The sequence below is a fragment of the Electrophorus electricus genome, chromosome 1 (genome assembly GCF_041902795.1).
Source record: "Electrophorus electricus isolate QZ-2024a chromosome 1, ASM4190279v1, whole genome shotgun sequence".
NCBI classification, from domain to species: domain Eukaryota; kingdom Metazoa; phylum Chordata; class Actinopteri; order Gymnotiformes; family Gymnotidae; genus Electrophorus; species Electrophorus electricus.
This window is the reverse complement of record NC_137497.1, coordinates 5,056,396-5,082,691: the sequence shown is the minus strand read 5'-3', so window position 1 is coordinate 5,082,691 and position 26,296 is coordinate 5,056,396. Positions and strand designations below refer to the sequence as shown.

At 46.1% G+C, this 26,296-nt stretch overlaps 2 protein-coding genes across 14 annotated transcripts in view; one reads left to right on the top strand and one right to left on the bottom strand.

Annotated features, from left to right (window-relative positions):
• The first annotated feature begins 8,907 nt into the window (after window positions 1–8,907).
• Window positions 8,908–18,209, top strand: foxn4 (forkhead box N4). The gene is made up of 10 exons (XM_027029771.3): window positions 8,908–9,521; window positions 10,454–10,539; window positions 13,417–13,583; window positions 14,267–14,355; window positions 14,535–14,627; window positions 15,017–15,138; window positions 15,229–15,325; window positions 15,629–15,836; window positions 15,937–16,311; window positions 16,585–18,209. The coding sequence occupies exons 2-10, from the start codon at window positions 10,457–10,459 to the stop codon at window positions 16,833–16,835; spliced, it is 1,485 nt and encodes a 494-aa protein (XP_026885572.2). The 5' UTR covers window positions 8,908–9,521; window positions 10,454–10,456; the 3' UTR covers window positions 16,836–18,209.
• A 119-nt stretch (window positions 18,210–18,328) lies between these two features.
• The window catches only part of acacb (acetyl-CoA carboxylase beta), a 29,597-nt gene continuing 21,629 nt past the window's right edge, over window positions 18,329–26,296 (bottom strand). For 10 of the 13 annotated variants that reach the window (XM_081708743.1, XM_081708736.1, XM_081708802.1 and 7 more), the window contains 18 exons: window positions 25,981–26,184; window positions 25,615–25,770; window positions 25,102–25,224; window positions 24,744–25,013; window positions 24,213–24,310; window positions 24,012–24,132; window positions 23,800–23,910; window positions 23,446–23,589; window positions 22,943–23,063; window positions 22,653–22,749; window positions 22,465–22,561; window positions 22,037–22,172; window positions 21,657–21,834; window positions 21,317–21,429; window positions 21,057–21,211; window positions 20,526–20,696; window positions 20,015–20,151; window positions 18,329–19,809 (listed from right to left, as the gene is read on the bottom strand). In XM_081708743.1, coding sequence (XP_081564869.1) covers window positions 19,674–19,809; window positions 20,015–20,151; window positions 20,526–20,696; window positions 21,057–21,211; window positions 21,317–21,429; window positions 21,657–21,834; window positions 22,037–22,172; window positions 22,465–22,561; window positions 22,653–22,749; window positions 22,943–23,063; window positions 23,446–23,589; window positions 23,800–23,910; window positions 24,012–24,132; window positions 24,213–24,310; window positions 24,744–25,013; window positions 25,102–25,224; window positions 25,615–25,770; window positions 25,981–26,184 — 2,568 coding nt within the window. In that variant the 3' untranslated portion in view covers window positions 18,329–19,673. Of the gene's footprint in view, window positions 19,810–20,014; window positions 20,152–20,525; window positions 20,697–21,056; window positions 21,212–21,316; window positions 21,430–21,656; window positions 21,835–22,036; window positions 22,173–22,464; window positions 22,562–22,652; window positions 22,750–22,942; window positions 23,064–23,445; window positions 23,590–23,799; window positions 23,911–24,011; window positions 24,133–24,212; window positions 24,311–24,743; window positions 25,014–25,101; window positions 25,225–25,614; window positions 25,771–25,980; window positions 26,185–26,296 lie in introns of those variants that run through there. The other 3 variants (XM_081708945.1, XM_081708816.1, XM_081708926.1) reach the window with 2 other exon arrangements.

Sequence of the window (26,296 nt, the reverse complement as noted above, 5' to 3'; positions counted from 1 at the left end):
AGTTCAGTGTCTCCACGGCTTCACTAAACTCAGTTCAGTGGAGGAAAGGTGCTAGCTATTGGGAGAACCAAATAAGGAATGTTACAGCAGGTAAAACTCAAATGTGCATAACTGAACGATAATCGGAGAACGCTTGCTTTTTTTGTTGCACATTATAAGGCTATCAGGATCAGAAAAGACACAGACTGCAAATACTTTGCACAACTGGACAGAATTCATTCCTAGTGAAACAGCTGAACTGATTCCCTCATACAGAACTGATTCACTGATTCCCTCATACAGAACTGGTTCACTGATTGTCTCATATAGAACTGATTCACTGATTGTCTCATACAGAACTGATTCACTGATTGTCTTATACAGAACTGATTCACTGATTCCCTCATACAGAACTGGTTCACTGATTGTCTCATATAGAACTGATTCACTGATTGTCTCATACAGAACTGATTCACTGATTGTCTTATACAGAACTGATTCACTGATTGTCTCATACAGAACTGATTCACTGATTGTCTCATACAGAAATGATTCACTGATTGTCTTATACAGAACTGATTCACTGATTCCCTCATACAGAACTGATTCACTGATTCCCTCATACAGAACTGGTTCACTGATTGTCTCATACAGAACTGATTCACTGATTGTCTCATATAGAACTGATTCACTGATTGTCTCCTACAGAACTGATTCACTGATTGTCTCATACAGAACTGATTCACTGATTCCCTCATACAGAACTGATTCACTGATTGTCTCATATAGAACTGATTCACTGATTGTCTCATATAGAACTGATTCACTGATTGTCTCCCACAGAACTGGTTCACTGATTGTCTCATACAGAACTGGTTCACTGATTGTCTCATACAGAACTGGTTCACATCATCCACTGTAAACCTCACCCACGCAACGTGTCCCACTTCCCAACTGACGCCGCCTGCAATGATCACACAGCTCAGCTCATGTGCAGCTCTCTCATAAATACGTAATCGAGCTGCCATCATCCACACACTCCTCTCGCTGATGTTTAACTAAAGCGCCTCACAGTGCTTTCTTTCCTCCTGCGGCCGCGAGTGGTGTAATTAGACACCGCGTGCGCTCGGCCTGGATGACTGGCAGCTTGCTCTCAGGCCCATGTGAATGGCCTCCCGGGCACTGGACGTGTGCCCAACGTCTGTATCGGGTCACCTCCAGTTCAGTGGCCCTTAAATACACAGGCGTGGACTGAAGCGTTCACCTGCTCAGGCTCCGACTAGTGCCCACACTGGCAATGATGTGAATGTCTCATGCCGGAAAGACCTTTTGGTCAGCATGTCATGGTGGAACTGTTGTGGGGAACCGTGGACTGTGCTTTGGAGGGGAAAGGGTTTGTAAAGGGTTTGTAAAGGGTTTGTAAAATGTTTGTAAAGGGTTTGTAAAGGGTTTGTAAAGGGTTTGTAAAATGTTTGTAAAGGGTTTGTAAGGGGTTATTTAGACTATTCAGTTTTCAAACTGTTGTGAACAGCCTTATAAGCCTAGTACAGTAAACCTTTTTTTAAATCTGAAAATTATTAATTAAAAATGAATAAAATCAGATTATTTATTTACTTATTTATTTATTTGGAAAGGCCTGGCGAATCATAAAAAGTTTTTTGTTTTTTTTTGTGAAAAGAAACTTCCCCTGCAGTGAAAAGAAAAACTAAAATTGTGAAATACGGGTCACATTTTCCAGTTTTTTGGGTGTTTTGGGTCTTCAGATCCTCGTTTATGTTCATTTGCACGTCTCCTTTTCCCTCCAGTTCTGAGAAGCAGAAATTATTTGACTTTCAAATTGCAATGAAAAAAAAAAAAGAACATTCAATCTAATCTGATGTTTGAAAGCCTGTTGAAAAGCTGCTCCTGGTCCCCTCCACACACACAATCCTCGTTAGTTCTCTCCTGAAAGGCACCACTTTTTTGTCCTGTAAATTCCAAAAAGACGACAGACAATGAAAAAGCTTTTAAAATGCAGTCTACATTCCATTACATATATTCCCTCTGCATATCCTTTCAGAATTTATTCATTAGAAAACATTTAATGTCACACCGAATTTCACACTGGCCAGTCCAGGGACAAAGGGGCAGATTTTGGCCTATTTGAGCTACGGGGGGAACTGAGAAAGAAGAGAGGGCAAGAGAGCAGGGGGTGGGGGGGACGGGGCGGCGGGGGGACGGGGGTGGCCTGTGTTTGTCTGATTTGTGCCTCTCTGAAATGGGGCCTTCCTGAGACAGTGGCACAGACTAAATAGTACCGTAACGGTTTGTGTCCTGCCTCTCTCTGTGTCTCTCATTTAGAATGCCCTCAGGCCAGACAATAGAGGCTTGTTACGAGCAGCACAGTAATATGGACCACTGAACCCCAACGTTCAAGAAGGGTGGTGTGAGTGTGTGTATGTGTGTGTGTGAGTGTGTGTATTAGTCCTGCAATGGGTGATTTCCTCTTACCTGATGGCCCATAAAAATTTCAACTCCTTGAAAAACACACACCCATGCAAACACACACACACACACATACATGCACACACCATCCCCATCACTTTATAGCCCCCCTTCTCCCAAAATATCATGCCCCCACCACCAAAACCCCCTCCTCCCTGCACCCCCCCCATCCCTCTGCCTAAGCCAAAGAGGCAGGTGAACAATATCATTGAAGGTCCCCCATTTCAGATGTCAGAACCAATCTCAGTCTCAGGGGTATTGTAGAGCGGGTGGAACTCCACCCCACCCCCAAACTTCACTCTCTGTCTCTCTCTCATTCTCCACCACTGTTATATGGGAACAGGCAAAACTAGGAGCCAAATGGCAGGGCACAATGAACAGAGAAACAGAAGGGATGCTAATACTTATGGGTTTGACACACTGAGTGTGATAGGACATCAGCAGACGAAAAGCCGGTTCCTCCCACCAGAATGGCCTCATGAATCTTGAGAAGAGGCACAAAACGACCACGACAACAGCACTTTGCTCTTAATCAGCTCAAGAGTTTCAATGGCCTTTCAAGGAGAGTCCACATGTTCCTGTTCAGTGGAGTCCATTAAAAAGTGGACATTCGTCCTTTTAGGGTTGCACTGTCCAATTGCATGAACCCCATGCTACAGATGTAAAGGTTTCTTCACACACTACAGACTGTATGCGTCATGAGTTGACCTCTTATTTTAAACTCACCTGTACAACACCTAGACCAGCAGGCCCAGTTTATGAGTAATCAAGGCTGGCATAGAGAACCCAGCCTGTCTGAATATAGATTTCAGGCATAAATATGGGTCAAATACTTAAATCCTCGACAGTTTCAAACAAGGAAATGCACGTGCAAAGCTATATTATGACATCAGTCCTCCCACTGCCAGATCAGGTGGTCCTGTGTATCTCCCGAGAAGAGGAGCTGTTGTCTTTTAATTAAGAGATGGTTCTTCTGTGTAGCGTAGTGTGTCTGTCACAGCTGAGTGGAGATGACCTCATCGGAGGGAAAGAAAAGGGGAGGGAGGAAAGGAGAGAGGGACTCAGAAGGAAAAGGAGAATGAGAGAGAGAGAAAGAGAGAGAGATAGAGAGAGAGGATACCCTACGCCTCAAATAGGCCAAGAAGAAGAAAGAGTATCCATGATAGGATGTCTTGAAGTACCCCGTGGGATCCTGTTACACCCCTCTCATAATAAGCGGGTGGTAAATCCTATTATTAGATGCCACTTATTGATCGGTGATCAATCAAATGGATGACAGATTTGGGTGAGGAAGCACCTGTACGGAGTTGCCACATGTACATACTGGGTGTAGGGGCAGGAGATGCTAGAGGAGAGGGCAAGGCAGAGTGTAAGGAATACCAGAGCCGTGTGGACCATGCAAATCGCACAAGTTTCAGATACCAGCTGAACGTTCAGACATTTGATCAACTGTCCAACTTCAATCAGTAAAAAGTCTTACTTATCAATTCATGTATCTCCTGTATGTGACCAATAAACACTCCTCAGCTGCATCCAAACCTTGCACACTACTGTATTAAATTTCATTCAGTCTTATGTGCCCACTCAATTCATTTAACTTCCAAAAAGATTACACCTAACATGTATTGATTCAGTATATTTCACAGTGAACTAACAGTACATTCATAAAATGGCAACATAGTACTTTGTGGTGTGCAGCATGTAGTACATGGGTTTGCACATCACCTTTGACCATTTTTAGCATAACACTTTGTAAACTATCCTCTAGTACTTTAAGTGACCTCACTCTGAGCATCTACAAAAGTCTTTGTGAAAGGTGTGAAATCCAAAACTTTCGCCACTATGTGCGTCTATTTACATGGTGACAAAAGTGCCACTGATGATTAAATGAGAGTCGCTGCTAAGCGCTATCGCACAGAATCATGACATGAAACACACACCAGGAGGTTCAGAAACTTATTCCCATCATACCTGCATGCTGGATGTTGTGTGGACCAGTGACTTCTCAGAATCTTCAATCGGATGATATCCAAGTCTGCCTGGGTCCTAAATTTCCCCTGGAGAGTTCAGCCTCTATGTTAGATATGAACCAATCCTTTCATGCCTGAGTGTGATGCAGAACACCCTCAAATCCCACTCAGGTTCCTTAGAAATTCAGTACTTTAGAACCTCAGAACATGGAGTGAATTTGCTCCAGCGTTCTGGAGGTGGCCTTTCCTGAAACCGGCCTGTTCCAGGCTCTGCAGGGCAGTTGCAGACACCTGTCTCGGAGCTCAGCTCCTCACGCCGATGGCCCAAACCCCAGCCAAAGAGTTAAATCATTCATGGCCTGCTCAGGGGGAATCGCAGGCAACCATATCTTATTCAGCACCTGGGTGTCTACCTAGTATAACGGGAGCAGCACAAAGATGCGGAAACCTAATCCGACCAAACCCAGTTACCAGTCCTCGCCAGCGTCCCCTCCAGCATGGCCACCTCTCTCAGGGAGACGCACTGCCCGTGGGCAGGTCTGGTTACTGATCTTTGATTAGTGAAATACACCAATACCTAATCACTCTCCAATCACTCAGTCACTAGTTTTGTGGGTGGCAACTGAGCTAGCCATGATGATCACTGGTATCTGGTAGCTCCTGCAGCACCTGCAAAGTTCCCCAAGAATGGAGTTCCCCAGTAGACCCGCAGGTGGAAGCCACAGCCGTGAAACGTCTGTTCAGACTGAATGAAAGCCTGTTTTCCTCAGTCTCCAAGTTTCCTTGAAGCACATGGACACCAACGCCTGGTGTCACTTTTCTCACCTCAAGTGACCCAACCCTTCGAGGCACACATTTTGAACTTACAGCTCTTGGATTGCATGGTTTAAGAGGGTCACAGGTAGTGAAGAGGTATTGGGAATGGAAGAACACTTCAGTGGGACCTGAAATAAAGGAACACTTTAGCATATCTCCCATCAGTCGAGCTTGATGTCACAATGGACCCATGATATTACTGAAGTAAACCTAGTAGCAGTCGTTTACAGATGCACAACTGGAACCATTAGATAGGTTACTGTTGCATTTTCTACATGTGGCTGAAAATCAGATGCTCTGATGGTGTTTGAAGGTTGAGGTTGATTACTATTGTTTGAATGCATTAGGTGTGAGAGTTTCCCTCCCCCAATTAAGGTCAAGTGTCAAGTGTCACCTCAAGACATGTCAGAATTAGGTGCAAAGATTTATATACACCCACAAGTGTATATATGCATGACATTCAAGAATTAGGAGCGTATATGACAAGAGCATGCAGGAATTAGTAGCATATATGACTAGAAGACAAAAGGTGTCCTGCATGTGCCGTGCTCTCTAACATCTTTCCCCATTTGGAATCGTCCCACTGCTGAACCGCGTTGTCAGGGCTACCTCACACCTCTGGCACTGTTCCCGCCCCCTGCACCCTCCAATCCTGCAATGCTTGTCCAACCCTAACAGGCTTTGTGCCGCCCGCTGGGCCCGAGGGCCGCACGAGACCCGGCAAATCCCATTACACAGGAGTCGCAGCACTTGATTCTCTCATTAGAGATTCCAAACAGAGAATAAGGGTGCATTATAACACAGGCTGAGCGGCATTCCCACCGAAACATCCAGCCACCTCTCTGTCTCCCTCTCCCTGTCTCTCTCTCATACACATATGCTGTCTGTCTCGCTCACATTTTCTGATTTGCTTATCTCACATCTGCAGTATCTGGATGTCTTTTATCACTGGCCTTTGTCTGGGCAAGGTATCGCACCTTGTCAAGAAAGAAATCAGTGACAGAAGACATGCAGACTATTTCCACAACAAAACCTCCTGCTATGGTTTTCTTTGTAACTACTGTTGAAATACAGATTTAAATAGTTCAAGTTTAAAGGAAAGCACAATGAGTGGTATACGTATGGCAGACTAAAGCTGGATTCTCCAATACAAATCATCAATATGTGTTAAAAACACCTATGGGAAATTTTTGATGTAGGTTCACTCCAGGAGTGCTTAACTTAAATAGCATCATGGGACTTCTCTTTGACAACATACCCTTGAACGTGTGTGTGTGTGCATGTGTGTGCGTGCGTGTGTGTCGTGGCATCTTCAAAGAAATCAAAAGCAAATGGCTCTAATGGGAGCCACAGATGCACTGCAGGCAGCCTGAAAGGATGATGAGAATGACGATAGCACGGAGAATTCTGTCCTTCGGACAGAGCGAGGATGCAGTGTGACCTATGGATGGGTCAGAGGTCACGTCTGAGGTCGGGGTGGCTCTATTGATGAGCCTTGGGTGTGATGTGTCTGAGAAGGCAAGTGGGAGGCCAGTGGAGTTCTGAAACCCTCATTCAACAACTGCTGATGTAACTATCAACACCAACAACTTACTACAACAGCTACAGACCTTTATAAATAAAACCTCAAAACTCAGAGCTGAGTGCTTTCGTTCCTGTAAAGGGATGTAAAATTTTTACCTAACAGGTTCTTCAATTTATAACATCAGGACCTCAGCGTACAGTAATGGTCTAGCGGTAATGTGAGAGTCATTATGTCTCTAACTGAACAAGGGCTGTCGATGCTTTTGAGACTCTGGCAGCTTCTCTTAAGATAACCTTGCATTTCCATATTTGGAGGTGTTGCAAGAGCATATGTTCTTTTTAAAATCATCTGGGATACTAAAACTTATTGTTTTGGTTTTTTTTAATAAATGCATTTCTCCAATGGGAAAGCTTTGGTCTTGATCCAAAGTTAACTTGACAGGCGCTTCTGATCGTGCCCAGGAATGCTGGCACTACTGAGCCAACCCACCCACTCTCTGACCCTATCTACTGGGCCAAATCACCAACTCTCTCACCCTCTCTATTGGTCCAACCCGCCCACCGTCTGACCCTCTCTACCAGGCAGAACGATCCGCTCTCCAACCCTCTCTACTGGGCCAAATCAACCACTCTGACCCTTTCTACTGGGCCAAATTACCCACTCTCTTACCCTCTCTACGAGGCAGAAACATCCACTCTCTGACCCTCTCTACTGGGCTAAACCACTCACTCTCTGACCCGCTCTACTGGGCCAACCCACCCATTCTCTGACCCTCTCTACTAGGCTGAACCACTCATTCTCTGACCTGCTCTACTGGGCCAACCCACCCACTCTCTGACCCTCTCTACTGGGCAAGCCCATCCACTCTCTGACCCTCTCTACTGGGCCGACCCACCCACTCTCTGATCCAATCTTGGGCCTGGCAGCTGTCTGCCAGGCACGCCTCCTCCACCCCGCTGGGCTGGGCACGCAGAGAAGCCAGCTCAACATCCCTGGCTCCGCTCTCTCCCTGACCAGGCTTGCCGCCCGCTTCATGCCTGTGGGTGGGAGGTCACCAAAGATCTCTTGTTACCTGGGTGATGCTGACCCCTCAGCCAGCACAGCCAGTACAGAGTGAAGGGAGGTGACCTTTCCCCCGCTAGCAACGGGGTTTTGGGACGGAAAGTCAAAACAAACACAGCATGGTGATTTTTCTGATTATGGGTAATTAGTGTGAACTGCGTGCACAGAGATAAGGCCACAGAAGGGCACTGCTAAGACACTGTCATGAGTGAGGACATGTGTGGTGCTCTGTAAACAATAACAGTGAATGGCCGACACTGGTCGATGTCTGTATTAAAATGTCTGTTGCCCATAGTGACGTCGTTCCCTTTTTTAAATGTCTGCTTCCTATCAAAGCAGATTAAAGACGGAAAAAAAATTAGGAACTTGTATGAATAAATGAACACACCCACAGGCACGTGTTTATGACAGCTTTAACTGTGTTAAACTGTGGAAGACGACGTTTCTCCCCAGTCGCCTATATGCTGACACACTGATACTGTCACATTAGTCATACCAGGGTAATGGCAGGAACCTGAAGGCGTTAGGACCTAGTGTAGCTACCCTACGGACGGTCTTTTTGTCCGTTGCAAGCACGCATTGATTGTGGCCATTGTGACTTTACGATTTGCCATCTGTAATGTCCCAGGTGGTTCAAGTCAATTAACGTCACAGGCTCGCTCCCTTCCCATAGGATTAAGCATTTGTATTTGAACGGGTCTCACTTTTGGGTAAAAATAGTCTCTTGGAAAAAAGCGCCTCTGTTAAGAGGAATGCGATAAAACACTAACTGTCCACTTTATGAAGTTGTACTTCCAAAAACACACGATAGGCACCATTAGATACTTTGGCTTTTACCCCGTCATAACAGAGGGGTGTAAAAGGCGTCTTTCTCTGCTTCTCCGAAGTGTGATCTGATTCTGCTCGCCTGCTGAGGCATTGACAAATGTCTTAGGTTCGTTTTTGCACATACTTCAGATAAAAACAGCCCCGACTCGCACCTTCAGCGCGCCACTTGCGCCTCTTTTCCCGCTGCAGGAGCGCCCGGATACGCGGCTACTAAGGCGCTTAATGTTTATTTAGATCTGCATGTTGTCGCTAGAGCAGAACAACGCGCAGAAGCACGCAGAGAGGATTTGTAAACAGTTCTCCTGACATGAACAGCTAAGACACGGACCAATAATATAGATAATTATTTTATGTTGCCAAGGATTGCATATGACCCTTCTAGTGGTTTTCTTTTTAAATATATATATATAAGAGACGATTACAGCTTCACAAAAGACGGTTACTACATCTTTCCTTCTTTTTGTGATTTTGCAACTTTTGGAGACGCGACCGTGGGACACAACTTATTTCACGCAAACTTGGCCAGCGGCAGAGGGCAAAGGATAAAGCTGCTGTTCCGGAGGGAGAAACCGATAGCCAACTGACGCGGATTAAACAACAACAACAAAACAATAACCCAGCCATTGGACAGTGCGCGAAGATGAGCTGTTGTGGTAGTGCATGACACTAACGCTATTACAGCGGCAGCAGCTGTCAAAGCTCGAGACCCAACCCCCGGGCTGGCTCGCGCTCTTTCCGCGCACTGCGCATGACCGAGCGGCACGAGAGAGGGAAATTTAAAAACGGTTTTTTTGGACCAGCGCCCCAGCTACAGAGTCCCCTCAGATTATCCGCATCTCACTGTCAAATCAAAACAGGTAAGACACGTTTGTCTTTTCATTTTTCTCTCTCTTTCTTCCTATACGTTTAATAAAAAGAAGGAGAAAATCTGGTCCGCTTCTAGGTAGTTGTTTTGGTAGCGATTTTAACGTTAGATGCACATTTTGACATATGGATCTGGTTGTCAAGTTGTCATTCAGTTAGTGTGATTTTGATGTAGCTCAGATAGCTGGCTAGTTTGCTAAACGGGTTAGCTGGCTAGTTTAGCTGCGATAGCCAAGTTTGCTATGGCAATCCATCATGCCGTAAACCGCGGATTACAAAATAGCCAAGTTAGCCACACAATAACATATTACATTTTCCACCTTAAACGCACATTAATAACGGCGCGCTAAGATACAAGAAACAAGGCTATTTATGTATGCGACACAAAACTTTTTAAACTCCAAAGTGACCTACAACGCGATTAAATAATAACCTCGGATAATATAGCCAGCTAGGTATTTTTAATATTTTAAAAACAAAAATACAAATTTGCTACTGAGTATGTCACTAGTATAAAAAGGCAGATACCTACAGAGTATAATATAGGTTAGGTGGGCTATTAAAAAAATCTTGTGACCCTGGCTTCAATTGCGCTTAATTTTTGCTAAGAAAAACGAATGAGATACAGTTACCTTACAGCAGTTTGTCTAGCTTTAAACAGCCCAATTTATTAGCTAGCGTTAGCATTTTAATTTTATTATCTTTAGTTTGTTCCTTTATGTATCTTAGCTAATAACATAATTAGGCAATCTGTAGTCTAGCAAAGCATATGAATTTTCAGAAGTTATTTGTTTACTTAAATATTACAATTATTTTTAAAAGTGGACGATTAAAATGTACTGTAAAATGTAAAATGTAGTCTAATAAGTTAGCAAGTAATATCGAGGTTTTCGGCGTTTGGTACACTGATGTGTTTATCTGTTAGGAGATGATAGAAGGTGGTGTTACCAACAGGATGTCAGGACTAATCGAAAATCCAGGACAAAGTCATAATTCTCCACAAGACTACAGGTAGGATTATTTTTCTTTGCTTTGGTTTTTAACTTAAAAAATATTGCGTATGCTGTAACAGAACAGGGGGCGCTTTTTATTATAAGTCATCCCCCTTCGTGTCCTGTAAACTGGAGGTGTGTTTTGAGAGGCAGGGAACTGGGGTTTGAGAGAGCAGAAAGAGGCTACAGAATGCATCATTTTTCGCTCTGAATGGATCTGTCAGAAAGCATCAGTTCTGTTTACACGCCCGCTGTCGGCACTGAGCGCCTTGGCCGGGCGTCGCGGGGGGACCAGGGGCTCCCCGGGTCAAGGAGAAGTGGATCCCAATTAGAATGTAAACGAAGAGCGACGTGGTCGGTAACAAACCGTGAATCTGCGCAACCGCCTCCCTCTTTCCGGGGATATTTTACGGTTTGCATCATTGAGCAAATAAAATAACATTTTCTTCCACTTGTATAACTTCACTTTAATTGCCGTAAAAATAAATCTCACAATACTCAGTTTACAATGAGACGTCAGAAATGCAAATCAGTACAAGGATTCGGCCTCTTCGCTTGATTATTCTAAGTTCGTGTTATTGTCACGTTATGAATGATTTAGGAATGACAAAAGGCATGCTTAATATTGTAGTACTCCGCAGTTAGTGATTCAGTATTGAGAGCATTTTATTATTTCTCTTGCCATTTTATTGTATTAGTAACAAAAAGTTTGATTCAAACGTAATTCAACGGTAGTGCATTGTTGCTGGGCTGCTGGACGAAACAAATAAAGGGTTTATTACAGGTTAAATATTAGGATGGTCAACGTTGCAGCTTCGCTATTGTGTAGCCTCGAACAATCCTCCGCAGCAACAAGTGGTGTAGCGTCCGACCGTCTGGCTCAAATCGGGTCCAGAAAATCTGTGGGGTGCATTGAAAATTTGAGTGGATTTGGGCCAAGCATTTAGAATAAGCGCTCCACTGGATATGGTCAGAATTAAGCCAAATCTAAGTATATAGTACGTACTAAACACAGGCTACTAACCATGCTAATAATGCTGCTTTTCACTGGATTCATAAAAAGAAATGATATTTTAATTATTACTTATTTAACAACATGATGTATTTGAGGAACCACCATAGACACTATAAAATAAGACCATCAGAAACAGCAGCTGATATAACAAGAATTAGTGATTATTTTCATCTTTGTTACAAAGTAAGAATTTGTCTTCATAAAAGATTTGGGGGAAGTTAAGTCCCTATTTTTAATGATGCCCAACAAACACTTAATCTTTCATGGTAATATGGACAATGCAACATTTAAGAAGTGGCTTTCAATGGCTTTGACATGATAACATTTACAGAATGGGAAGTCACATCTTAGCCCAGCAGCTGTGTGTGTGTGTGTTTATTTGTTTTTGTGTGTGCACGCACATACATATGTGTGTGGTTTTGTGTGGTTTTATATTTCTGAATTGGGCAGTAGGTCAGGAAATCATATATCAAAGCTGAAAGAAATTAAGGTCAAGCTGTGTGTGCAATGTGAAGTTTACCCTGAGTGAGTGAATGCGGCTGTGTGTGTGTGTGCGTGCCCGAGCTACTATGTGTGTCTGTATGTATGTGTGTGTGCGCCTGAGCAAGTACATGTGTCTGTATGTGTGTGTGTGTGTGTACAAGTGCACGCCCGAGTGAGTACGTGCGTCTGTGTGAGATGAGTAATTATTCACACAGAGCAGAGGCTGCAAGCCTAAGGCCCCTGGTCCACTCTCTCCTCTCCAGTGACGTGACGTATACTCAGAGTGCTCCTTCTACTACCCACCCCCACCCCCTTCTCCAACTACCCCCAGGCCATGTCTACTGCCCCGTGGGCGGGAGGGGGAGGGGCAGAAGGCAGCACCCGAGTGGTAAGAGACAGGGAAACAGATGGCATCCTATTTGTCTATGCTGTGTGAGGGCTGTCATTCCAGCAGATTAATGCAAGGGGTTAGTTAAAAAAAAAAAGGGTAGAGACAATCAAGGAAGGGTCAGGGTGGGGTAGGCGGAGACAATGCTGCCACGTGCCGTTGTGCAGATTTGTCGTTTGGGACACAATAGGTGATCATTTTTCAATAGGGCCTGACCAACTGTTGCAGACAACGCGTGCCCCATAACCATGTTTCAAATGATCCCACGCGCTGTTTATGTACGATTCAGCCAATGGCAGGGAGGCAGGCCTTGGTCACCTGACCACTGTGGGGGACTTGTGGGGTATGGGGGATACCACAGTGTCCCCAGACCCACAAAATAACTGAAAAAGTGAGGGTTGTCATAGCGACCCCAATTACTGGGCTCAATGGTGAACAAGTGCGGGCAAGCCTGGAGTGGATTCAAGAGTCTCTCTCTCTCTCTCTCTCTCTCTCTCTCCCCCTCACTCCCCCCCCCTCTCTCTCTTCTGCTCTGTTTCTGCCTTTATCTTTTCTCCCCACAGTATTTCTCCTCTTCTCAAAAGTAGTTTACTTCCTTCAAACCACATTTAATCATCTTCCTTACATTCATTTTTATATAAACTTAAACTGAAACTTAATCTTTTAATTTTTGAATAATACAAGGTTGAAAGGATATTGGAAGGAAAAAAAATTCAGTATACTCAAAAAATTAAAAAAGAAAATCCAAGCAAACAAACAAACAAACAAAAAACATTTTAGACAGTGGCAGTGCCTTTATAACCAGGACCCTGTGTGTGTACCCTGGGTGAGTCCCCTGGGTGAGCCCCTTGTGCATGGGCCCTGGGTGAGGCCACTGTGCATGGTCCCTGGGTGAGTCCCCTGTGTGAGGCCTCTATGTGAGGCCCCTGTGTGAAGCCTCTGTGTGGGTCCTGGATGAGGCCCCTGAATGAGGCCGCTCTAACTGTGGCTGTGGTGCGCTGTGCCTGCAGGCTCCTGACCACTGACCCCTCCCTCCTGAGTAAGGACGAACTGCCCAGTGACCTGCAGTCATTGACCTGGCTCACAGCCGTGGATGTGCCCCGCCTACAGCAGCTTGGCAGGCCCCGCCCTGACTACGCTGGACCCGCCCAAGACAGCCTGCTGGAGCAACACGCAGGTCAGAGAGTCTTTCACAGCACAAGACACACACACACACACTCTGATTTGGTCATAAACACCTCAAAATCATTAATAAGCCATCAGAATAAACAATGGCTTTTGTTAACAAATCATCATTTCTGACTAATAAGACATCCAGGTTGGTGCTTACATAACAGTAACTTTATAAATAATGAAAGTGACATTATAGCGCTGACTGATGGAGAAGACAGTGTAAGCTAAATAACCAATAACAGCTGAGGGTAACAGGATAAATGAATGTAGACACTCTGTAGAATGCAGCAGATCACTGTTGCTATTTTCATTTATATATTATTACTTCCTATAAACCATTCATGTACTACCTTATTGTGAAGTGTTACCAAACTGACTGCTTTTTACAGAGAAATTTTCTTTAATATTTATCACACTTCTACAATATCTTGTATTAGGTTGATTTAACTTTCTTCAATTAAAAGTGTTAATTAAACCTTGATTAATTAAAAACATGAACTAATTAATTAAGCACGATCTTGAAAACCTGCAGAATGTGGTGCCAAACATTAAACCATTTCCGTCTGTTAATATTACTGTAGAATCTTACCATAATTAATTGTTTTCAGATCAGAGTATTACTTTGGGCTAAAACACAGGTAAATGTAATGGCTTGACTTTGCCTTATCACTGGTTAATAATGTACAGCTCAGCTGAACCTGAGTGTGACGGGAGGAGCAGCGTCCATGATCCCCCTACAAAGCACCATGCAGCACAGCCCTCTTGGATTGAGTAGCGTGAGTCCCACCACTGAGCCCACCTGACCCGAGCACCTCTGCACGCTCTCTCATTCACAAAGATATCATCACTGCGGCCAGCCGTGCTATGTGTGCTGATGTCGGTGCTGTGGCTCTGTGTTGCTGTGGCGTGTCGCTAGGCATGCTGACATCAGTGTCGCGGTGGCTCTTTCCCCCAGATGCCGCAGTTCTCTCCTGGGTTCCCGTGTGCTGCCTCTGTCTACCAGGCCTCCCCTCAGCAGGTGATGACCTTTACCCAGGCCGGCCAGCAGGTACCTCACTCACCCACATGGGGTTGCACTAATGTAGTTCTAGAGGGCCACAGCTCTGTGTAGTTTAGAGTGGGGGTGCCCTCCCTCTGGAGATCTAAGTAATAATGGAGATTACTTCCAAAGTTAATCAAACGTACTGGTGAAGCCTATCAAAGTGCTCATGAAAATCTGAACATTGCAGCCAGATGCGTTGAAGAGAAATTGCAGTTAAACTTTGTATGGCAGTTTTACCCAGTTTTTCCTAAGTGGTGTGTAATTCACATTTATGTAACAACATTAGTTATACTCTTTTAACACATAGTCCACTGGTCAAATCCAGTGGTTAAAATACTCTGGGACAAACTGCTTCTGGGGACTCACTCCTGCATTTGTGCTGTGCTGCGTCCCAGTGTTCCCCCGGGGGGCTGTACGGTGGCTATACCAACCAGAGCTTGTACCTGCAGCAGGGCCTTGCCCCACACAGCCAGGACCTGACTCCCAAGACCTTCCCCAAGCCCATCTACTCCTACAGGTGAGCCAGGCATAAGCCCACACAGGTGCATGCAAACGAAGCCAGGACCTCATCCAGATTTGTGACGCGTAACGTGACATCTCTTCTCAGCTGCCTGATCGCTATGGCGTTAAAGAACAGCAAGACTGGCAGTCTCCCGGTCAGTGAGATCTACAGCTTCATGAAGGAGCACTTCCCGTACTTTAAGGTGAGATGCAGTTTGGAAGAGAGTGAGAGAGAGAAGGTGGACTAGATCAAGAGAAACACCTTTATGTGCTCCAGAGCACAGCCCACACAAGCACAAGCCTCTTAGTTAGGAGTCCTGTTCTCATAACAGGGAAGAAAGCTACAACAGTGGTAAATGAATACAACTAGGGGTTCTAAAAATGCCCCTAAATACTACACACCAGGCCTAAATAGTAGATGACAGATGTAGAGAGAACACACAATAGATATACAGACGGGCAGCCTCATTCACATTGTTTTTCTTTGGTACCTCTGGGCCCCTCAGACAGCACCGGACGGCTGGAAAAACTCGGTGCGGCACAACCTTTCTCTGAACAAGTGCTTCGAGAAGGTGGAGAACAAGATGAGTGGCTCGTCACGGAAGGGCTGCTTGTGGGCGCTGAACCCTGCCAAGATTGACAAGATGGAGGAGGAGATGCAGAAATGGAAGCGCAAAGACCTGTCGGCCATCCGCCGGAGCATGGCCAACCCGGGTCAGTGCAGCTCAGACCTTCCCCATCGGCAATAGATTGCTTCCGACTGCAAATTTCCTCCAAGAATCAGACAAATATCTGACTCTCTACTCTTCCTCAGACGAACTGGACAAGCTGATCACAGATCGTCCGGAGAGCTGTCGGCGGAGGCCCCTGGAGTCGGGCCTGACCAACCTGCCCGGCTGCCCCCCAGGGACGGCCCAGCCCCCGGCCCAGCTGCAGGTGCATCCGGCGCCGGTGGTGACGCTGTCACTGCAGTGTTTGCCTGTGCACCAGCAGCTCCAGCTGCAGCTCCACAGCCAGTCGCGACTGGCGCCCGCCTCGCCCGCCCCTGCCCAGACGCCTCCCCTTCACACGGGGCCTGACCTAGTCGGCAGCAGCCCGCTGCCCCAGCACCCACCCGCCAAACAGCCCTCGGACGTGTACGCCGAAGTGGACGCACTGGACCCCAGTATCATGGACTTCGCCTTGCAAGGTTGGTGCTTTGGGGACGGCGTTCGAGACAGTAGCTTAAGTGCTTGTCACTGAAAATGTCACCTGTCAGTGTTGATGCGTAATATTGTTGTCCTGAGGTAACAGGAATCAAATGTTTATATTTATAAACATTTATAGACATTATATATTCTATATGTTTAATATAGTCAGTCAGGTTGAATGTGCCTGCTACTTCCAGAGCTAACTTCTCGACAAAGCAGCAATAAGCCCTTTAATGCAACTTTAATGTAACAACCTATTTATTGGTCTGCAGGAAACCTGTGGGAAGACATGAAGGACGACAGCTTTAACCTGGAGGCTCTGGGTACGTTCAGCAACTCCCCCCTGCGCCTGTCTGACTGTGATCTGGACGTGGTGGGTCTGACACCAGTGTCGGGCACTGCCGGGCCGCCCAACTCGGACCTGCAGGTGGCTGGTGTCTACACCTCCTACAGCACTTTGGACAGCTTCTCGAACCAGTACATCAGCACACAGGGCACCGGCAAGCCCATCGTCCTGCACTGAAATTCCCAGCACTGCAAGTTGAGCTTTTACCAAAAGGACCCCAGTGAAAAAGCAATTATGGCATTTTAATATTTCTTCTTTTAACTGCTGGTGGGCCTTCATGAGTTTTTAATACCATAGACACTATAAAGGTGGACAAACGACACAAAGGTGTGTTGGCGGAAAGTTACGGTTGGAGGTCATCAGCACGGGGACAGAATTACCGGGACACTGAGATGGAGCCTCTTAAAGCTTATGCCACCGTATTAAAATGTTTGTCTTCAGCCTTTGAAGAAAGGGGCATCAAATTTTGGGAAAGAGAAAAAAAATGATGTGATGGAGTATTTCTCATTTTGTCAGCATCAGTCAAAATGACAATGTTTGTACAAGTCCAACAGTTTCTGGATTCCTGAGTGTTTAGTAGTTCCTCACAAAACACTGACACTGATCAGCAAACCCCTACACAACATCATATCACTGAGAAATGCTAAATTCTCAAGGTCCCCTTCAGCTGTTTTATGCATGTTGTCAGCGTTTTAACCAAGCTATTTCCTAAGAAAGATTCAGTTTTTATTTTTCACTGTTTACTGGCTAGTGTGGTAATTGTAGTTTGTGTGTCTTTTGTTGTGTTGTGTTAGGTAATAATTACATCTACTCTGTAATTATTTTATTTATATTTATAAATGAGAGTTTGAATGGTGGACTAATTAAATTTTGTTTACTGTATGTACTCATATTTCCAAAAAAGACTGGCTAATCTAAGGAAAACGCAGACACGCCAGACACTTTTGGCCAACAAACCCTTCTACATATTAAGGCCACAATCAGGAAAGACTACAAGTGAAAAGCCAGTTTGAGTGGCAGAATCTTCTGGAAAGCCAACACCTTGCCTGTCATGTCCTCTGAGCTTCATCCAGAGTGGATGCCATTTCTGCTAGTCCTGAATAGGGTTGTTAGATCAGATATATTCTCAACACCACTGATAACACTTAATCCAACCACCAAAGAAAAAAAAATCAAAATGATACATCCTTAAATATACCGGCCACCATAAATGCAATGATAATCCTGAACAGTGCGAACTAGTGATGGCTTTCAAACGCTGGACTCATTCTCCTGCCTTTTGTTTTGTCTTGGTTAATTATTGCTAAAAACGAAGGCAACATACAATCAAAACAATAGCTATAAACAGGTTCATCTGCATTATTTCAGAGGTAGCTCGTCTTTGTCAAACCAAATACAAGTTAAAAAAAATAGACAAAGCTTGAACATAGGAAACTTAACCCATAAATTATGAAATGGGGAGGTCTATAAACATAAGCAAACATTAGTGGCCACATTGCAGGTGTGTGTACACTCTGCCCAGCTCCAAACACTGGGTGCAATGCCAACAGTACTTACTGGTATACATTTCAGAATTAACTCATACACCTATCCCCCATTGCCACAAACTCAGTGTATGGAAACAAACACAATAAAAACACTGGGCAGATCAATCGCAAGTACGCTTGGGATATGGAAAATATATTTATTCAGAATAGACATCATGGTGTTTTTAAAAGCATCTGGATAACAGACAGCAAAAATCCAGCACTTCAGAAAGAGACAACTGTCATTTGGCAGCTACAAATTTTGAGAACGTTTATTACTTTGTAAACTAAATGTCTGAAATGTTTAATGTCAGTACAAACAATGAATTATTACAAAATGTATAACAGCAATGATCATAACCCTGCTATATTTAGATAACTCCATTTTTTCAGTGTTGACTATAACCTTGTGATAATAAACACAGAATGCATATTTGACCACATGACACTGAAAATCTCCCATGATGCTCTTCCATCCCAGAGCTTGGCTTCAACAGTTTCCACCCACTACAGCTTATGCTGACTGATACTGTGTTTCAAATGAATGAAAGCATAATTAAAAACATGACAAACCAAAGGAAGATACACTGGTGCACAAAAAAAAACCAAAAAAACCCAACATACTTAAACACCCCAAAATACTTTTTAAAAGTTCTCTGTATGATTTAATACTGCTATTATATAAAAGCTATTTGCAGTCATTTGATTCCTTGGCAAGTCTGGCACACAGAAATAAGTCAGCAGTTCCATTTCCCTGAAAGAAGAGTGCGAGGTGTACAGACTGCGTGACTTAAAAACAAAACAAAACAGAATAAAACACCACAAAAAAAACCGAAGGGCAGCTCTGCCTGAGGGGCAGCTCTTTCCAAACATAGGAGTGATGTGAAATCAGGAGGGCCAAGGTATAGATTAGTGTTTAGGGTTTGCCCTGCTCTGATGCACCCAAACAGGTGCACTTCCTGGAGTGCAGTTGGACCTCCTTCGGCTATTCCTTCACGTGCTATCTGAACTGAAATGATGATTATGCTCAGGCCTCAAGTGTAAAGTGCAGACAATGAGAACAGCAAGATGTGGACATAAGGTTTTGATCAGTGGTTTCAAGGCAACACTGGCGATTATTAACATTTTAAGTACAAACATTCAATGATGCATCTCGGTGTTGGTGGAAAACCCATTTTGCAATGTCATGTTATAAAGCAACAAAAAACCAAAAAACTTTGACAGGTAAAATGCCCAATATCTGGACTCTGAAGTGATTGAAATGCACTGGAGGGTCTAGCCATCTGTGTTTGTGTGCGCGTGTTTTTGTGTGCGTGACCGACACTTGCTTTGATCCTGAGAAAAACAAAAAGAACGTCCTTTTCCATTGGTAGAAGTTTTATTTGCTTACCCGGTTCTAGCCAGGGTAGTGAATGCCCAACACTGGCCTGATATTTACTGTGTGCGGTGTTCCCACTGTGGCAGTGGTAGCGGCTACAGTGGTCCTAACTCAATGGCTGGAGGACGGGTCCATGGTGTCCATGGTGGCCAGCAGGTGGGACAGTTTGGCTCTCTGGGACGGAGTGATGTTCTCGGCCATGTGGATGATGCAGTCCATGGCCACCTCTGGGTTGGACTCCAGCAGACTGTCAATCATAACACACAGTCCTTCTTAAGGGAGGATTAGATTTACTAAAGTATCAAAGCATACAGCTAGTGGGTGTATTTTGGTTTGAACTCGCTCTTCAATTTTCCATTCATTACTGAAATATGACAAGAAATATTGAGGTAGTTGTGTATGTGTTTGAGGGCGTGTGGTACCTGCGGGGTCGTGTTTGGGGTGTGTGGTACCTGCGTATGTGTTTGAGGGCATAGTCCCTCTTCAGGTACTGGATGTTCTCTCTGACTGCTGAGCGCATGCCGTCCTGCTGACACAGCTGTCTCTCCAGCCAGTCCACCACTGCTCTGTTATTGTCCCACAGGTAGGCCTGGACAAAAACACCAGTCCAACTCAGTCCGTTAAAGCTAAAATACTGCAACCACGCTCACTACACACATCTCTGAACTCCTCATCCAGGAAAAAAAATAAAATAAAAAAAATCACCAAAAAAACAAAACAGTAAATGCTAGCAATGTTAAGAAAGCACACAGCTGGCAGTTTGTGCTACGCATCGGATGACGCTAGCTGGTACCCATTAGCTTCCTTTTACCGTTAGCATTCTGTAGCAATCAATCAATCAGTTTCCTCCAGAGGCACAACAGCACACAAGAGTCCTGAGAAACAGCAGTGTCTGTTCCTTTAGGGCTCACTTCTAAACGCCCACATTTCCAGCAGGTTCCCCTGTGAAGCGGCTCCACTCACGTTGACGGTGCCCTCGGTCTCCATGAACCAGCGGCGGAGCATGGACTGGAGCTGCCCGCTGCCCAGGTCCTGGTTGGCCTGCACGATCTCGCCCTTCACCACCTCCTCCAGCAGGAGGCGCCGCAGACGCCAGTAGAAGAACGACCGGGCGCTCTTCCAGTCCAGGATGTCCTGCCAACACAGCACCAGTGCTAAGTAACTCAGACAAACACAGGACCCTTAAAATTGTGAGCAGTAAAGGGTGTGATGATTCAGTGTTTTGATAGCAGTGGTCCTGTAAACACTGCAGTGATTATCCTTCTGGATGTGCTAGTTTCATAATCAACTCCAGTATAGAGTAAAAAACTATTCTGGAATTATTTTCTTTATATTACCCTACTCTAGTCCTGATATAAAATGTCTTAAGCAGAAGACCTGCACGAGTCCATAGCTCCATGATTAAAACACAGTAAGCAGTAAGATGTAGAGAGACTGTATAAACTGAGCATTGAGGTAGGACGGATCACTATTGCTGTGTAAATGGGTCTTTACCGTGATGACACCCTTCTCCTGCATTCTACCGGGCGTGTCGTGCAGGTCCACAAACTGCACTGCCACCTGGTGGTAGATGGGCAAAAGGTAGTCCTCTCTGGCTTTGAGCTTGGCCTCCATCTCACTGTGCTGCTTTGGGGAAAGCTCTGGAGAGCCTGATTGCGATATGAACACCATGGAATAAACTCAACGCTGAACACACACACATACACACACACACACACACACACACACACACACACACAGCTATGTCCACTCACTGAGCTGTTCCACCAGTCTAACACACTCAGGGTCAATCCTGTGCATGGTCTTCAGCAGATCCTTCCTTCTGAACTTAATCTCCACTGTCCCCTCTGCCTCCAATACACCACCCCTACAGAGAGAGATTTTAGAATTCATAGCAAAAATTGATCATTGGTAAGGAAGACACAGAAAAACTGATACAAAAACAATGTGTGTGAATAGAGGGGCAGTCCGTCTCTTCTAGCATGTAACATCTTCATAATGACCTGCACGCCTGTAATCCCAAAGCCCCATATATTGTATGTGCGTATGCACAAAGCAGGAGGAGTAAACCTCTTATGTAATAGGTTGTCGCACCTGCTCTCTCCATCAGCGTAGAGCTCCATGTACTGGGGGTTGATGGTGGGGTCAATCACTACCCATGATCCTCCTCTAAGCTCGCCGTGGGGCGGGATGTAGACCAGCACCGGCTGCCGGAACTCACGCAGAGCATCCACGATGTAGGCGCCGAACTTCAGCACCTGGTCGTACATGTCTGAGGCGCACAAGCAAATGCAAACATTTGTTCGCGCGTACACACACACAAAAATATATCCACCTGTTAGTGTGCTGCTGTTGTTACTGTAATGAGAGAATGGTAATGTGCCAGGCTGACTGTGCTGCTTTTGTTAATGTAATGAGGGAATGGTAATGACATTAAGGCCTGCTGAGACTGACTGTGGGAGTGATGGCTGCACCTTTCATGCCCCCTGAGAAGCCTCTCCAGTTGGCGAAGACCATGAGGGGCAGCCCCTCTCTGTTGAAATCTTTAATAGCCTGAGCGGTTTTATACGCAGAGTCCGGGAACCAAACCTGACCAGCCTGCTGCACCAGCTGCACACGCGTGAACACAAACACACACGCACACACACACACGCAGTCTATGAAGCTGCTCTGTGACAGCATCCATACTCAAAATCTCCATATAAATAAAACATGATCACCATGATATAAATAAAAACACTAGAAAACCTAAAACTACCCTTCCACCATGAAGCCTGCAAAAGAATTATACTCATAGTCTGCACACATGAGATTACAGGGTCACAGAGCTGACTCAGAGTGCCAGGCAGAGCTGACCCAGAGAACTGTGCGAAGTGAGCAGCTGTGTGGTGCCAACACTCACCCTTGCCTCAGAGTCCAGATTGGCTGGATCTGCTGGGATGGCAACCTCCACGGTCCGGGTTTCCACAGCAATGACCCCAAGGGGAATCCCGCCCAGTCTGGAAACAAATACCAAGCAGAACGTTAGTGGGCCAGCATATCCCTAAAGCAGGCCGGCAGGTAGACAGAAGTGGGTGTGGCTAAGATCACCTGGCCCTGCCCACCACCACGGTCTGAGCCCAGGTGGCCATCACCTCCATGAAGGTGCCGTGGTCAAAGAAGCCACTCTGCCACACCCCCTTCACACCTGCACACACAAAACAGAGTAAGCAAATAAAGGGTATCAGAACTGCTAGCATTTCACTTCACATAACTGCCCCAAACAACTCTAAGCAGATGCCAAGATAATCCAACAGTGGATTAAAGATACAGTAGGCAGATTCTGGGTGGACTGTGATGGTGGAACAGGAGAGTTGTTAGGTTCTCTGAGCAGTTCTCACTAGGGTGGGGTCGTCCACATAGCATCCAGCGGGGGTCGTATGGCGCTTTGGTGGGGATGAACTCTATCTCTCTGTCCACCGGGTCAGTAGGGGGCATCACAGGCACCGGACTGCGATTGTTCTGAGAATACAAAGGTCATGTGTCCCAATAAATACCACCATACTAAGAAACAGTAGCCATAAAAAAAAAAAAAATGAAAAAAACCCCCCACACCCCCCCACCACTTAAAATCAGTCCAGACTATATAACTGTTTATTAACAAAGGACCCTACATATAGAGCAGTGGCTTTTAATGCATTCCCAGACATTACCAACAGATAGTGTTGATTCACCTGCAGTGATACACCTGCAGTGATGCTAAAATACCCTCGCTACTTATTATAATGAACGCACGTTTTACAATTCACGGGCTCCTCTCAGCCCAACAGCCCTTTTCTTGACTCCGATGAGACCAAAGCCCAGCTGGGCAGCCTCAAAACACCCACTGCACCCGCGTGCTGACCTTGGGCATGTAGGACAGCCACTGCAGGATAGTGAAGACACCCTCGAAGTCATCAGGCACGGTGGTGTGCGTGACCCCGTTGTTGTGCATGATCTGCACTCCGCCCAGCTGGTTGTTGGAGGTGTAAACCTCTCGCCCGAGGACCTGGGGAACGGTAAAGTGGTAAAGACATGTCAGACAAATCAAACTTGGAGGACGGGAGGATAACCATTGCTGAAGACTAAACCGCAGCAGGGTTTTAAACTCCAGCCTTGGTGTAAAAGATGGTGTTGATGGGGGTTCTCTGGATGCAAGTAGTATTGTAAGTAACTGATGGAACCTTTAGGAGGGCGTGTATGTAACAAAGTGCCGTACCTTGTTGAGGGCCCCTGCTCCAGTGAGGATGATGTGGGAGTTTTCCACCTGTATCACCCTCTGTCCTAAACGCACCAGGTACGCGCCGATGCCGATAGCACGACACGTCACCTGCACGAGCAAATGGCACGTCTCAACGAACAACAACCACCCTGAAGCCCCACATGTGCCATCCCAGCAGCCCTTGGCAATAACCCCTAAACAGTGCTCACCATGCTGATGGTGACAATCTCCTCGTACGCCAGGCTCGACTCCCCTGCGATCGTCCCTGACCCCCTCAGGTTCTCCACTCCTAGCCCCTCCTCCTTACCGATGATGTCAGTGATGATGTACCTACAGCAGGTAATGAGGGCATGTGACATTGTCAAGGCAACAGCGTGAAACATTCTAAAGTTCTGTCTCAGGGGCCTGACCTGGACTCGCCCCCCTCCTCCACATGGCGACAGTGCACGGTGTTGGTGGAGCTGATGCGGGTGTAGTCCTGAGGGGTCAGGTACAGGTACTTAAAGCCCTGCGGTAGGAGATGACCTCACACACAGACACACACACACACACACACACATACAACCCATCAGGGAGATGGTTTTAATTAATTAACATTAATTTATTAAAACAATTTTAATTAATGTTGTTTAAAATAACATGCATCTAAGAAAAACTGCACGAATGCCTGTGTCACATTTATTAATGGTGAAGTACCACAGTTGATGGCTTGTGGTGTGTTGTTCATGTGCTTTCAGATTACAAAGTACTACAATAAAAACCCCTTTGTTAAATCCACCAATAGGAGATCCTTAAGCTGTCTGGAGGTTTAGCGGAGGAGGAGACCCAGGAGTGTTGGATTAGGGAAGGCAAGAGGACATGCTGAACAGTGGACGCCCAGCAGGGGGACGGGAGCGCTTAACCGACAGTACAGCCTGTAACCAGTGAGTGACGGTCGTCACCTTGTAGGGGTCGTTGGGGTCGACCCAGGCCACCTGGAACATGGGGCGGAGCTCCTCGGCCAGGCCGATGCGAGCGCCGCTATTGGCTGAGATGTAAATGCGTGGGATCCCGTCGGCCCGCGCCAGCTCCGACGCCCGCAGGAACAGCTGGTCCTCCTGTGGCCCGAACGAGCCGATCCGGTGCGTGATGTCGTTGCAGATCACCACCACGTCCCGCCCATCGGGGTACTCCGGAGCCTTCATCTTCATCCGGAATGCCACCATTCCCACCTGCACAGGAAGAAGAAACATGAGGTTGGGAAGAGAGAAGACTGAGCAGATCAGCATTTAGCATTCCGCATGTGCGTCAGTCTGACACCTCGTTGTCTCCGGGCAGCCGGTTCATCTGGACGAGTCTGCCCTGATGGTCCAGCACCAGCTCGTTACACAGCAGCACGTCTTTAGGGTAGACGTTCCCCGGTCCCCACAGCTTAAACAGAGCCTGACAGAGCAGAACAATGATGGGGTGTCCAAAATACACGCCACAGAGCCGTCACAATACATACCGCAGCGTGGTTACGTTAATCTGTCCCCCACGTTCCTAGAGCTTAAACAGCCTTCCAGAGACTGAAAGAATATGTGGGATACAACTGAGATGTGGAAACACTTGCTAATATTAACACTATTTGCAGGCCAACACAGATCCAGACCCTGTAACATGATACTCCAGTAAAAGCACACACACACGCGCGCACACACACACACGTGCACGTGCACGCATGCACGAGTAGATCAGAAGCATGACCCCGCAGGTCAGTAAAAACCCACCCCAGTGTAAGTGGCTGTAGGAGGATGTTGCTTTTGTAAGGAGAAGTGGAGAAGGTGTGGTCACCTGGCGAAACATCTCTGGGAAGTCGTAGACATAGGTGGTGCCCAGACTCTGGGCCTGGAAGCGTTTGGCTTGCAGCAGGTCTTTGGTGACGTAGGGCGTGTTGATCAGCATGCCATGGAGAGGACCATGCTTCTCTGTGTACGACTGGAACATGATCTGCAGAGCGTGCACACACACATACACACCCCCACACCCACGGATATAATGGGTCACATGAGAGAACACAGACATATCAATACGAAAGATGCAGAAGCGAATCATAATATCAGCATGTTATGTCATGTAGCATTAAATTAATGATATTAGGTCATTTGAGCTTTTCAGTGTACCTGGCCTGAGGTGGTGTGTGAGGGCGTGAAGGGTCACCTGGCCTGAGGTGGGGTCCGTCACCTCCTGGTAGAGGCTGATGTCCAGGTAGTATCCGCTCTCGTTGGTGAGGAACAGACAGATAGGGATGGTGCTGCCCGTGGGGGTCAGGCGGATGTTGATCTTCAGCTCGGCCTGCAGCACGCGCAGCTTCCACAGGCGGCTGCCGTAGCGCATTACCATGGAGCGCACGGACTCCTCAATCTGGAGGCGGGGTCAAAGAGACAGGTCACGGTGCAGTCAGCCTTCCAGCCAGCAGATGGCGCTGACCTGAATGTCCAGAGTAGGACACCTTTTCAAAAATCTCCAAACAAAA

Bases quoted from the DNA above. Each gene is read 5' to 3' on its own strand.
- foxn4 (XM_027029771.3), top strand. From the start codon at position 10,457: ATGATAGAAGGTGGTGTTACCAACAGGATGTCAGGACTAATCGAAAAT. The intron at 15,326-15,628 runs GTGAGATGCAGT...TGGGCCCCTCAG, and splicing joins AGCACTTCCCGTACTTTAAG to ACAGCACCGGACGGCTGGAA. The intron at 16,312-16,584 runs GTTGGTGCTTTG...ATTGGTCTGCAG, and splicing joins CATGGACTTCGCCTTGCAAG to GAAACCTGTGGGAAGACATG.